This window comes from Pipistrellus kuhlii, unplaced genomic scaffold, assembly GCF_014108245.1.
Source record: "Pipistrellus kuhlii isolate mPipKuh1 unplaced genomic scaffold, mPipKuh1.p scaffold_m20_p_2, whole genome shotgun sequence".
NCBI lineage: Eukaryota > Metazoa > Chordata > Mammalia > Chiroptera > Vespertilionidae > Pipistrellus > Pipistrellus kuhlii.
In genome coordinates this window covers 169,313,787-169,327,726 of record NW_023425515.1, presented here as the reverse complement: position 1 = coordinate 169,327,726, position 13,940 = coordinate 169,313,787, and the positions used below count along the sequence as shown (strand labels likewise).

The 13,940-nt window shown below is 52.6% G+C and overlaps 1 protein-coding gene across 7 annotated transcripts in view; it reads right to left on the bottom strand.

The window, feature by feature from the left end:
* RNF220 (ring finger protein 220) overlaps positions 1 to 13,940 on the bottom strand; it is a 224,633-nt gene that overhangs the window by 12,649 nt on the left and 198,044 nt on the right. For 3 of the 7 annotated variants that reach the window (XM_036444486.2, XM_045584750.1, XM_045584749.1), the window contains exons 5-8: positions 13,527 to 13,628; positions 7,506 to 7,548; positions 2,954 to 3,075; positions 2,465 to 2,597 (exon numbers count right to left, since the gene is read on the bottom strand). In XM_036444486.2, the coding sequence (XP_036300379.1) occupies positions 2,465 to 2,597; positions 2,954 to 3,075; positions 7,506 to 7,548; positions 13,527 to 13,628 (400 nt within the window). Of the gene's footprint in view, positions 1 to 2,464; positions 2,598 to 2,953; positions 3,076 to 7,505; positions 7,549 to 7,706; positions 7,962 to 13,526; positions 13,629 to 13,940 lie in introns of those variants that run through there. The other 4 variants (XM_036444488.2, XM_045584751.1, XM_036444489.2 and 1 more) reach the window with 3 other exon arrangements.

Sequence of the window (13,940 nt, the reverse complement as noted above, 5' to 3'; positions counted from 1 at the left end):
AGCTCCTGCCTGCCCACTGGCTCCATCGCTGATTGCTCCATCAGACCAGCTCCCAGTGGGCCTGATGGGAAGCTTTACTGAGGAAGACGAAGGGGCCCTGGTCTGGGAGGAGGGGTAGGGGACAATCAGATACAGGAACTTATCTGCAATTCTTCAATTCTTTCATATCTAACAAGGACAGCAATCTCTGTTCTGTCAGCACACACAGCACAGCTTAAATGGGCCTCCCTGCTTGCCTGCTCATCCTGCTTCTGTTCCCTTCTCTCTGAAGTCGGCCAGGCAGCTTCTTCAGCCGGCGTTATCACTCCCTCTAACCGGTCTTGGCAGGCAATCTAATTCCTCCTGAAAAGGTCACCGCCATTTTAACTGCCTTTCAATCACATTAAGCACGCGCTGCCCGGCTTGCGGCCCGGCCCGCCCGGCGGGCGATCAATGCGATGCACTGACACCAGCCCGCCTGGCGGGCCACACCCAGCCCCCCAAGAGTTGGGGCCTAGTGGTCCTGGCCAGGGAGGGCAGACTGACAGATGGCCAGCTTCTGCAGACAGGTTTTCGGGGCAGAGGCAGTGAGGATGAGCCAGGGCTGCCTTTGATAGTCCCCCAACCCCCCTGCCCCACGGAGGAGCCTCCGCCGCCTCCGCTCCACTGCGCCCAGCGCTGCCTTGTAGCCCCCGCTGATCTCTCTGTAAAACAGCCTTTCAAGTCTGCCTGTCTTTTGACTGCACTAAGCTGTTTAAGAGGCGGCAGCAGCTTCTATCAGGAAAGCTGGAGCAATTCTCTGCAGATAAAGGCACCTCTGGCCCCTGTTCCCTCTTCAAGTCTCACTCTCATTCTCCCTCTCCAAATCGCTCAAAGAAAAGCCCTCTTTGAACTCCCTTCAGGAATTCTTGAAAGGAACAACCTCACAGTGTAAACACTCAGGGAAAACTGACACCCGCCCAGGGCCTAGGAGTCCCTCGTACCTGCTGTCAATGCCTCCCGGTGTAGGGGAAATACCATGTCAAATCATCAGGCCCTCTGCAGCTTCACCCCCTTAAGCCCTGGTTGGTGCCCAGAAGCCATCAGGTCGTTCTGTGCCAAGAAACCTTGACTAAGAAGTTGCCACAGCAATGGAGGATGTGACTATTCGCAGCGGCCAGCACAGGGAACCCAGCGCAGCATCGGGGAATAGCCCTGCAGGGGCTGCCGCTGTGTGCAATTCCCGGGACGCTGGGCTTTGCTGCTTTCTCCAGGACAGGACCAGAGTGAAACGACAAACAAACATTCCTCAGCTCATCCGTTTGGTCTGACGAACCTTCCTGACTTATACTTTGGCTTGTCCCCAAACACTTGGATAATGTGAGCCCAGAGGCATAATAACCCACCTGGGCTTGGAGCCCTTCGTGTAGCCGGTCTGCACTGGACAGCACCGTGAAGACCAGGCCTCAGCACCGGCCCCAACAGCAGGGCCCCAGAGACACAGCCCCTCTTCCCAGCTGCTATGAGATCCCCCCCGAGACCAGACACAGTATTCTCAGGGTGATGCCCAGAGAACTGGAGGCAGATGGGAAGCAGACCGGCTCGCTTAATGACCACAAGCTGCAGTGCCAGCTGTGCTTGAGCAGAGAGAGAGAGAAGAGCTGGAGGCCAGGAGGCACATAGCTTCCTCTTCCCCTGCCCAAGGCAGGAGGCTGACAAAAGGACCCTGACCCTGGGCACCAGTGTGCTCTCTGATCTGGTGTGAGTGGGGGACTCCCACTGGGCTACACCACATCCCTCCGAGGAGCTGGGAGGGCACTGAAGCCGGGCAGGGCCCTGCAGACCTCTCTGCACAACTGGGGAGAACCCAAGGGAAGCAGGGGAGCAGCTGGGCCTCGGCCCCTCTTGCTTCAGGGCAGAGGGGTCCATGCAGAAGGGATGGGAACAGAGCTAAAATTAGATTCACCAATGAAGCTCATAGGAGGTCAAATTTTGCCATAACTCACTCTCTCCTCTGTAACTGATTTCTCTGACATGGGGCTGAAGAGGAGGAGGAGGAGGAGGAGGAGAAAGAGGAGGAAAATCCAATGTGTTTGCCTGGAAGCCCTCAGGGCCCCCAGTGCTGGAGGTGTACATCAGGTTGCTGGATTCTCATTTATCAGCCTTAAGAGGGATAGAGTGATAAATGCATAACCGTCCCTTTAATATTTTATGCAGGTGCTAACGTGGCTTGGCTGTCACCTTCAATGTATCACCCGAGGCTGAGAGCCCCCCTTGTCACTCCTAGCTCACAGCCTCACAATTCCATTTCCCCACCCAAATACTTCCATTTTAATATGCACATCACAGGCGGGCAGCACAGTCACAAAGGAGCCCTCCCAGCTGCAGTTCCCATGTGGCGGAGCGGATGACCAGCCACCAGCCCTGGCCTCTTGGCTCCCAACAGATGGATACCCAGCACAGGCCTGGCCACCAGCGCCACTGCCTGTGTGCCGGCTGCTTGTACCTCGGAAACCACCTTCCAGGAGAGTGGTGGCCCGTATCCGTTTCTGCCCGCACCACTCATACTCCTCAAAGCGGTTGCTGTTCTCATGCTCGATGTCCACAGCATCCTCCTCAGCCATGCAGGAGCCTTCCCTCTGTGAAGAGCAGAGCAGGATCATGTGGGTCCCAGGCCATCCCTGTCTCCCCCCAGGGCCTGCAAGGAAGGCATAACCCTGACCCCCAGCTGTGGTACGCCAACCCCAGCTCTAGGGCTCCTGTGAAGTAAACCAACCTACAGGTCACAGACCTGGGCCTCTTCCCGATCATTTGCCACTGGTGCCCCAGGGGAGGAGTGGGAAAGTGAAAGCAAAGGAAAAGAGCAAAAACAGAGAGAAGCAGCTGCTGAGACCACATGAAGACCCCAACAGCCCATAGATCTGGAGGCAGTCAGCGACTAGTCTCAGGGGGATGAGGGAAGGGAGGGGGAGGTGGGTGGTGATGGCCCCTCTACCTTAGAAAGGCAATGCTCCACATGCCTACTCATCTCCTGCTCCGATCCTGCCAGGGGGCGGCTGCACAGGGGACATACCTGCCCTTCATCTTGCTTCCTCCGTTTCATTTTCCCAATCCGAGCTGCATGGAGAAACCGAAAACAAAGCACAGAACAGGCAGACGGTCACTGTAGCTCCCCGGGTCCCAGTGCAGCTGATACCTCCTGACCCCCTGCCAGCCATTAGCCCCTGTGTTCAGTGCCTGATCTGCCCTCATTATGCAGCACCTTCTCCTTTGGGGACTGGCACTTGCCAAGAGCACCTGGGGAGGAGACTGGAGTGAGGGAAGCGAAATGCTACTCATCACAGCTGACTCCAGCTCAACCCACCCAGACCTCGAACCGGCAGAATTCAAGAAGTCCAATGAGCAAAGACACTCCTCGTTGCTAGGTATCTCCCCTAAAGGCCGAAGACCACGGGCTCTTTGGTGTCGAGCTGTACAACTCTAGAGAACTCTGTAGAACAGCTGTGGCCTGCTGTTCGCTCATCATAAAATCCACGTTGTTCCTGGGCCAAGAGCCCTAGGTGTCTGTCTTAGGATCATCCCGGGAAGGATTTCTCTCATGGCCACTGGTCCCATTTTACAGAAGAGGAGACCGAGGCCCAGTCATAAAGGTACAGAGAGTGCGAGTCAGAAAGGCCGCAGTACCTGGAGAGGGTAGGCCTGACTGTGCCTACCCCAACCTGTTCCATCATTTCTAATCAGTGCAGAGGGGCTGGCAGGCCCCCGAGGCAGAGGGCTGCCTGCCATGCTGTCCCGCAGGGGGCTCAATTCCAAAGTGCACACCGCAAGCCCACAGCACTGCTAATTAATGCTGAGAGATGCAATCATTTCTAATTAGCTCACTAATCCCTCTCTGCAGCCCTCCTGTCACTGAAGCAGGAAGGGGTCAAAACAAGGGACTCTCCCTTCCAGCCCCGCCCTGGATGAACAAGCAGGAGCAGAGGGAGCCGCTCAGGGATCAGACGGATTGGGATTAGGGGGAGGGGAGTTAGCCAAGAAAGGAAAAGTTACCCACTGCAGGGCCAGGAAGAACTTTCTCAGGGACACTGACTGGGGGGAAGCTCATGAATGGGAGGGGGGCACAGTTGAGAATTAATACATAATTAGAACTTCAATTCTGTTAGGTGCAGAGCCAAATACCTTGCACGAGGTAGCTCATTTAATTCAGTATCCTGTAGGTTGGATGCATTATCCATTTTATTTTATTTTTTTAAATATATTTTACTGATTTTGTACAGAGAGGAAGGGAGAGAGATAGAGAGTCAGAAACATCGATGAGAGAGAGTCATCAATCAGCTGCCTCTTGCACACACCCCACCGGGGACATGCCTGCAACCAAGGTACATGCCCTTGACCAGAATCGAACCTGGGTCCCTTCAGTCCCCAAGCCGATGCTCTATCCATTGAGCCAAACCGGTCCCGGCGCATTATCCATTTTAACAGATCAAGAAACTCAAGGCTCAGAGAGATCAAGGTACTTTTTAAAAGGGGCAAAGGCAGGAGAGGAAACCATAAGCCTAAAGTGCTTTCCTGTCTTAAGAGTCCCCTTGACTGATCAGCATCAACAAAGATCGATCCCGTTGAGTGTGCCAGGGCAGTAAGAATATGCACTTGGGGTCCAGCTCCCGCTTGTTGGAGGTCTGAGGCAGGGAGCCATTCCAACTCCGAAACAGAGGAGTCCTAGAAAGACCTAACTCAACAGGAAAGTTACTATCCCAGGAGGACTGAGCATGGAGTTTGAGAAACCTTGGCCTATGGCCTGGCCCATCTCTCCAATTTCCTGTGCTTTTGCTACAGATGTGATTATGTGGTGCCTTACTTGGTTTTGTGGATACAGATCTAAATTCTTTTGCCTTGACTGTCCTAACCCTTGAAATCTCAGGCTCACGCCACCTTGACACTCTAGAGCAGCAATTTTCAACCAGTGTGCCACTGAATTTTTAAAACATGCAACACCTGACTATTTACTCTTTTCCCTTAGATTGTTAAATAAAAATATGACTAAAGAAGGCCGGGGTGGGGGTGGGAGGACGGGAGATGGGTAGGAGGTAATCAACCAAAGACCTTGAATGCATATATGCATAACTCATGGACACAGACAATAAGGTGGTGAGGTGAAGGCGGGTGGGAGTGAGGGGGGGACGACGACGACGACATATGCAATACTTTCAACAATAAAGAATTATTTTAAAAAATATGACTACAGCCAAAACCGGTTTGGCTCAGTGGTAGAGTGTCGGTTTGTGGACTGAAGGGTCCCAGGTTCGATTCTGGTCAAGGGCATATATATTGTTTGCGGGCACATCCCTGGTAGGGGGTGTGCAGGAGGCATCTGGTCGATGTTTCTCTCTCATCGACGTTTCTATCTTTCTTTCTTTTTTAAAAAAAATATATTTTATTGATTTTGTACAGAGAGGAAGGGAGAGAGAGAGAGAGTTAGAAACATTGATGAGAGAGTCATCAATCAGCTGCCTCTTGCACACCCCCTACTGGGGATATGCCCACAACCAAGGTACATGCCCTTGACCGGAATCGAACCCGGGACCTTTCAGTCCCCAAGCCGACGCTCTATCCATTGAGCCAAACCGGTCCCGGCGACGTTTCTATCTTTCTATCTCTCTCCCTTCCTCTCTGTAAAAAATCAATAAAATATATTTAAAAAAAAAATATGACTACAGGCAACACAATAGCCTTCCAGTGTGAATGAACCAAAATTATATCAATTTTTTTGTCATCATGGCAAAAAACATATTTTTTTGTTTGCCACAGAACTTTAGTAATTAGTTTACATGTGCCATGGGATGAGAAGGTTGAACAATCTCTGCTCTAGAGACAGAGCGGGGCTGGGGAAAGGGCATCAGAAAGGCATGGAGTGAAGGACCCTGAGAGTGCTAGAAGTCTGTATGAAGCAGTGTAAGAATAAAAAGGTCCTTTACCTGTCATGCCTAATAGGAGGGCCCGAAGGAGGGCCTGTAAGGGGACTATAATCAATACTGTGATGACTGAATAAAGAACTGATTCTCACAGAATCTTCAAAGAGGGCACGGCAGTGGATACTCCTTACCCAGGCCACCCAGAACAGATGACCCCTTGTGGTTCCGGGAAAGCACCCTGACGGATTAACCATCACCTGGAAATTCTCTGATAAACAAGGTAGGTTTGGGTATCTTCTCACCAAAAATAACCAAACTTTCCTGGGTAGGGAAAGTTTCACTCCCTACCCAGAGGCAGCCTCTGAGTAGGTCAAGTCCGATTTGCCATGGAGATAGCATGGCGTGGTTGGAGAAGCCCAGGCTTTGGAGGTAAACAAACTTCAGTTTAAAATTTAAACTTTAAATCATGGCTCAGTTCCATCTCAGCTGCGTGATTTTAAACAAATCAGTGTCACCTCTGCAAGCCTCAGTTTCCTTATCTACAAAACGTGTGTTAGCCAAAACCGGTTTGGCTCAGTGGATAGAGCGTCGGCCTGCGGACTGAAAGGTCCCAGGTTCGATTCTAGTCAAGGGCATGTACCTTGGTTGCAGGCATATCCCCAGTGGGGGGTGTGCAGGAGGCAGCTGGTCAATGTTTCTCTCATCGATGTTTCTAGTTCTCTATCCTTCTCCCTTCCTCTCTGTAAAATAAATTACCCCCCCCCCCCCACAAACGTGTGTTAACACCGTCCTCTTATTAGTGTTATGATGATGCTCAACATGGTGTCAGCCCATAACGTACGCTTTCCCTTTCCCAGAATGAGGCTCAGCCTGGCAGCAGAAACTAAGTGGCAGGAGTTGGGAATCATTTACCAGCTGGCCCAGAGACCCTAAGCCCCTTACAGCCAAACCCCAGACATACCACACCCTAGACCAGTACAAAAAGCCAGGCTCATTCAATCCTGCTCAGCAAATAGGAATACTCCAGAGGTTTGAATGGGGAGTGGGGGGGAGGAAAAGAAGGGGGCCTGCCAGGCAGTGCATACACGGTGCGCTTTCAGACAGAGCTGTTGAGCCCACGCTGATCACCTTTGTGAAATGTGGGCCGACTGATAACTCAAAGAGCCCCGGGATGAGTTAGTTCCTGTTGCCGTGGGAACTCCAGATCTCACTGCATTGTCAAGTCTCAGCAGAGAGGCCGCATTCACACTACTGGGCACTGATTAAAAACTGGAAGAAAAACATTCTCAGCGCCCTGCGGGCTTGTACAGTGAGGTCCCAGTAGTTTGCAAATTCAAAGCCGGGCTCCCGAGTGGAATTGTGTAGCTTGTTCCTCATTCTCTGGCACTCATTGCCCCCCAGGGCTCTTCAAGGCCTTTAGAGAGGCTTGGGCAAAAGTTGGGAACCATAATCTCCGTTAGACAGATGGGGAAACTGAGGGCGGCCGCCTTGGTTAGCGCACACTCACGCACCGCGACTGCGAGGAAGCCAACGGGCCCCAATGTCGGAGAGAGCCAGGCAAAGCCAGGAGCTGCAGGCAGCGAGGGAGGGAGGAGGCCGGGGGTGGGGCGGAGGGAGGGGCCGGCTGAGACTCACCATTCAGTCGGGTCTGCCGGTTGGCTCGCACTCGCAGGAAGGTCTGGGGGGGAAAGAGCCCGGGCAGATGCAAAAAAAAAAAAAAAAAAAAAAAAAAAAGAAGAGCGTAAGCTGCGGCCTGCAGTCCCGGCCTCCCCCTCTGCCTCACACCGACCCCAGCCCGGGCCAGTCCCGCCCCAAACAGCCCGTAAACAAACCTACTTCCTCCCTCCCGCCGGCCCCCCTGCTCCGCCGGCCGCTCCGGGCCCTCGGCATAGCCGCCGGGGGCTGCTCTCACGGGACCCCGGGGCCGCCGCGCGGTGCCGGCCCAGCCCCGGCTTCCGGCGCTCCGGGCCCCGCGGCCGCCCGGCCGGCGAGGGCGGCGATGCGAGCGGATTCCCCCCGGCTGCCCGGCGGCGGCGGCACTTCAGCTCCCAGCGGCGGCGGTGGCCATGTTGGCCCTGGTCATGTGACCGCCGCCGTCGCGCGCCGGGGGTGAAAGTTCAAGGTGGGGCTGCTGCCGGACCGGGACCAGGAAGCAGCTGCTGCACTCCGGTAGCGACCGGCTGGGCCTGCACGAGGGTTCCTCCCACCCCCGGCCGGACCTACCGGGGGCCCCAGAGCAGCGGCCCCGCCCCAGCCCCTCCCAGCGCGCGGTCCCGCCCGCCGAGGCTGCCCCGGGGCGGCCAGGTGTGCGTTGCTAATCCCGCCGCCGCCCCCCGGCCCCGCCCCCGTCCCGCCCCTCCCGTTCTGCAGCCCCGTTATTAGAGGAGACCTTACACTTGGGGTGCCCGCCGGGCACCACTTCCATGTGGCGTACGTGGAACACCCCCGCACAGGCGCCTTCTTCCCGGTGCCCCTCGTTAGGGGCACACGGTTCACCCAGGCGTGCTCACCCCGGGACCTGGAGCGGTGTTTGGTCCCGCCTTCCTTCCTCTGAACACTCAGCCGGCTAGGTCTCAGAGAGTCTACCTTTCAGGTTCTTACAACAGTAACAAAAAGACTTGTCTCCACCTCTGTGTATCTCCTCCTCAGACCTTCCGGGCCTCTCCGAAAAATACCCTTTCCTCTGGTTAGACTACTTCCATCCTTACTTTCATGACAGCCACTCACGGTTTACCAGCGTTCTGACCCAGGGTTAGGGCCGTGTGTGAGCCACACGGGGGACCCAAGCCCAGCGCCTGCCATAGGCATGCCATCCCCCAGGGCTTCTCCAATGTCTGTACTTATCTGGATGTTACTGCGTCAGTTTGTAATCTTATGAACTTTACGAATTTGCGGCTGTCTTACATCTGGCCTTCTGCTTTCCAGTTTCTCTCCCTCCAAACTATACACAGTGTTATCTTTGTATTCAACATTGACCCTGCCTCCCCGCTTCCTTGAATCTCTCCACCTGTACGCTCTGCGGGGTGGCACGCAGGCCTTTTCTGACCTCGTCTGCTTCTCCAGGCTCTTATTCCAGCGCTCCTGCTCTCTCTGTGTCCCCTGACATCAGTGGCGCAGAGCTGCTTGTAGCTCTTTGAGCACGCCATGCTCTGGCTAGGCTGTCCTCCATGCCTCCACACCCACTGCTTGGTTAACTGTGGCTCATCCTGCAGGACTCTGGAAGGCTTCCCTTTCTCTTAAAATTTAAAATCTTTATTGTTGAAAGTATTACATCTGTCCCTTTTTTCCTCATTTATCCTTCTGGCTCGCCTCACCCGCTGCCCAGGACTTCACCACCCTATCCTCTGTGTCCATAGGTTATGCACGTATGCATACAAGGTCATTGGTTGGTCCCTACCCCCACCCCAGCCTGGAAGGCTTCTCTTCCTCTCAAGGTTGGGTTAGTTGCCTCCTCTGAGTTTTCTTTTTCTTTAATTTTTTTTTTAATTGTGTATACTTTGGCCATTTCTATTATTGATTCTTAATTGCACATTTTGCCTTAGGCTGCATTTGCACAAACTAGCTTAATCATGTTTATTTATAGTTGTTCCTTTATACTTCTTTGAGGTATCAGGCTAGTTTGTTTATTTGAGATCTTTTAAAATATATATTTTTATTGACTTCAGAGAGGAAGGGAGAGGAAAAGATAGAAACAACAATGATGAGAGAAAATCATTGATCAGCTGCCTCCTGCATGCCCCCTACTGGAGATCGGGTGCCCTTGACAGGAATCAAACCCGGGACCCTTCCAGTCTGCAGGCCGACACTCTATCCACTGAGCCAAACTGGCTAGGGCACTTCCTCTGAGTTTTCATAATCCACTGGCTTCCCTCTGATCTTAAACATTTTGATTGGTTACATACCTGTCCCTTCTTCTTGGGAGGTCTACCTAGTCACCCAGAACAGCGTTTTAGCAGGAAATCATAGTGGGAAGGGGACAAGGAAACATATGAGGGAAGCCCCTGAGCCCAGTGCAGGGCTGAGAAACAATCTGGGATTCAGGGATGGACAGACTCAAACTCAAATTCTGACTCTGTTACTCTTAAGAATATATGTGTTCTTAGAAAAGTCACTTCCTTTTTTCTAGACCTGTTTTCTTAGCAATAAATAGGAGGGCAATGAATCCTAGCTTGTACAGTTGCTTATGAGGGTAAGGTGATGAAATGGTCAAGAGATTAGGTAACCCAGCAGGGGCTAAATAAACCGGACTCCAAACAAGAAACCAAAACCCCTGATTTTGAGGCTGAGTTTGATGTTTAAAAAAAAAAAGAAAAAGAAAAATCTGCCTGGCAGGTTTGGCTCAGTGGAGAGAGCAGCGATCGGCCTGCAGACTGAAAGGTCCTAGGTTCGATTCCCGTCAAGGGTATATGCCTGGGTTGTGGGCTGGGTCCCTAGCAGGGAGCATGAAGGAGGCAGCAGATCAATGATTCATGTTTCTATCTCTCTCTCCCTTCCTCTCTGGAAAAAAAAAAAAGTTTAAAAAAAGAAAAATCCAATACAATTGAGCAACTACTACATGTCAGGAATTGTGTAAAGATCAGGTGATAGGGTACCCAGTTAGTCCCTACAGCACTTTCTAACTTCACCTCCTACCAGTGTTCCTTGTGTTTTACGTTCTAACAAAACTGAACTGATAGCAGGCCCCTCAGATACATTTGTTTGGGCTATACTGTATGCCTTGCCTTTTGCAGACAGTGTTGCCTTGGTCTAGAACAGTGTTTCCCAACCTTCTCTCATGATGAGAATCACCTGGTGTAGTTGTTAAAACACAGATTCCTGAATCCCAACTAAGAAGTGCTAAACTAGAATTTTTGGGAACATATAGGTAAAATTGTATACTTAACTAGTGCTCTAAGACAGATTTTATATACAGAGCACTAAGTTAGGTATGCAATTTTACCTATATGTTCTCAAAAATTCTAGTTTAGCACTTCTTAGTTGGGATTCAGGAATCTGTGTTTTAACAACTCCACCAGGTGATTCTCATCATGAGAGAAGGTTGGGAAACACTGGTCTAGAATACCCTTTATTCCTTGTTCACCAAAGTGAACTCCTACTTTACCTCTGAAACCCTGTTTGTGAAGCTTGCTCTGACTGATTTTCTCCTCTGTCCCCCGTGCAATTCTAGAAACGTATATCCCTGTCACAGCATGTAAAACACTGGGCTCTAATTATCTACTTGCAAATGTAACCCCTTGAAGGCAAGGACACTGGGCTGAGCGTGAGTGAATGCAGATAAACGTTTGAGTAAAGGAAGGGAGTCAAGAAGGATAAGACAAGGTCCTTGCCTTGGAAGGACTCCAAGTCTAGTGGAAGAATCAGGCTCCTTGTGATGGATTAAACGTGGCCACTATTGTTTGCACCTGCTCCTGTCGAGAGCTACCTCTCATCCCGTGATGGTGGGTTAGCTTTGTGACACTTTGTCAAGGGATGTGTGAATTCCAGAGCCTGGGTCTCAAAGACACCTTGTAGCTTTGACCTTTGCCCTCTTGGTGTGACACTATCCTGACACTGCCAAGTCAGGAAGCTGGTCTAACCTATTGGAGGAGGAGAGGCCATGGGGAAGGTCCCCCGATCTTCCAGATAAATGGTTAGGCCATGTGGGACTTTCCAGCCCAGCCAGTACTCCAGCTGAATGAGCTGCAGGAGTAAGGAAAGGCCTAGTTAACCCACAGAATTATGAGAAATAATAAAAGTGTGGTAAGCCACTAAGTTTTGGGGTGGGTTTATTATACATCAGTGGATAACCAAAATATACCTAAAGGGGGAACACAGCAAAAGTTGGTAAGGACAATAATAGGGACACCTCAGGGTCAGGAGAAGAGGCAGCTAACTCGGAAAGGTTTCCTGGAGGTGATGGGATTCAGGCGGGTTGTTGAAGGGTAAATAAAAATGGGATGGGGCGGTGAAATAGTCCTGTTAGAAGCAGCAGCATGTGCATAACACGGAGGCAAGAAAGGAATGGCATGACCAGGGTGTAGTTAGCATTAATTCGGCGAGCGTAGCCCATAAGATTCATGGAGGGCAGTATGAGGAATGGACGCTGGGAATACAGGCTGAATCTAAATCACAGAAGCCTTAGCATGCCATGCCTCGGCCTGATGGCGACCCTGTCTGACTCCGTCAGCTGGCGGGCGAGGCTGAGTGCTGACTGACGCTGAGAGGATGGGTCCCTGGAAGCAGGGCTCTGTCCAGGCCTTCGAGGGGGGCTTTCTGGGACAGAGTCTTGTCTCCACATCAGACCAGAATTCTCTAGGTCCGTGTTTCCCAAACCTTTGACATATGTGCACCCCTTCTATAATTTTTGTAATGCTGAGTACCCCTGTACTCATGAGAGTGTAGAATGAGGCGCAGCTAAGCATGGTGCAGTGCATATCCCCACCAAACTCCGGTGCAACACGTACCGGAAATTATAGAAGGGGTACACCAAACTCTTCCCGTACCCCTGGGGGTACTTGTACCTCACTTTGGGAAACACTGCTCTAGGGTTGGGTCACTCCTCCATCTCAAACCAGGGTTGCCTGGGTGAGGATCCTGTCTCCCAGGGGCCGGGCTGAGTGCCTTTCTCAAACCAGGGTTCCTGAGAGCAGGGGTCCCTCCCCAGGTTGGCACTCTGGGCTGTGCGTTTTGAGTCCCATACAAAGGCATCCAGTGGAGGAGATGCCAGTGGAAGCTGGCATCTCCTCCACTGGATGCCTTTGTATGGGACCCCCCCTCTCTAAGCTCTGCCCCGTGACGCCAGGCTGTGTCAGCTGGAAGAAAAGGGTGTTCGGAGAGAACAACTCTAATTCCAGCAACGGTTTTACGGGTGCCAGCCATGCCGGGGGTTCCCTACCCCAGGCCATGGGTCCTTGCTGCCTTGTTTTTCTGCATCAGATCAGGGCTTCTGAGTTAGGACAGTTTTTCTCTTTTTGCCCTGGGGCTCCGGGGAAGGCCTGTTGCCATATAGACATGTGTTCCTTGGAGCAGGGCCCTGCTTCCCTCCATCTGACGGGGGCTCCTAGGCAGTGCCCTGTCTTTCCTCAGAAGGAGAAACTTCTGGGGGAGGTCTTTCTCCTTCCTATCACAAAAAAGGTCAAAACAGAGTGAGGCTGTTACCCATAGGCCTGCTCTGATGGTTTAGGATGGTGTGATTGTTTCCTTCCCTGTTTGCCCAAGGCAATGTCTGCCCCTCCTCCCCTGCAACCCTAACTCCAGTGCCCCCCTCCCCTTCCCCCCTCCCCCCAGTCTGGGCCTGATACCAAGGTTTGGCAGGATTGAATGGCTATTTGCTTGCTCAGGGGATCATGGTTTTGAAGTGTGAAGTCTTCAGGTAGTTCCGGCTGTCTCTGGGTCCTTCATGACACTGAACCCTACAGGATACGTCCTGCTGGACGGGATGCTTCAGAGGTGCTGAGCGCCCACCAGAGCCTGGTGACCTTGGCAATGTCTCCCTCAAGTCCATCTGTGTAAGGCACGTTCCCCGACCCCTGTGCCTTTCGGGTTCAGTTAGGGACACTAGACACAGAGGGAACCGAAGGGAGTTCAGGCCTCTCTGCCTCCGGAGGAGGGAGGCGTTGGTACCAGGCCTGCCTGCGAGGCCTCACCCAGGGACCTCACTCCTCACCCGCTCCTCACCTGGTATCTGTCCGAGTGGTGCAGGTCGTCGGTGGCGGAGGAGTGTGGGGATGCTGTCGGAGACTCGCCTTCTCTCTTGATGGAAGCAGACAGCAGGAGGGACTGGAAGGAGAGAAAGGACATGCGGCCTCAGCGGAAGGAGACCCATAGTCAGGCCCCTCGTTTCCACTCCTGTGGTGCTTTGGGAGAGAGGCCGCGAGGAGGAGGGTGGCGGGGAGAGGGGCCACCGGAGATTCTGAAGGCATGTGGCCAGGTCCTGGGACTGTGGTTGTGGGAAAGGATGGCTTGGTTCTCAGGGTGGGTAGAGAACCCCTGAGAGGGCCCACATCTCCTAGATCCCATCTAATACCTACTCGGGTGGGGAAGACTCCCAGCCTACCCACAGAGACGCTTAACATGCTGTGCTTTCTCTTA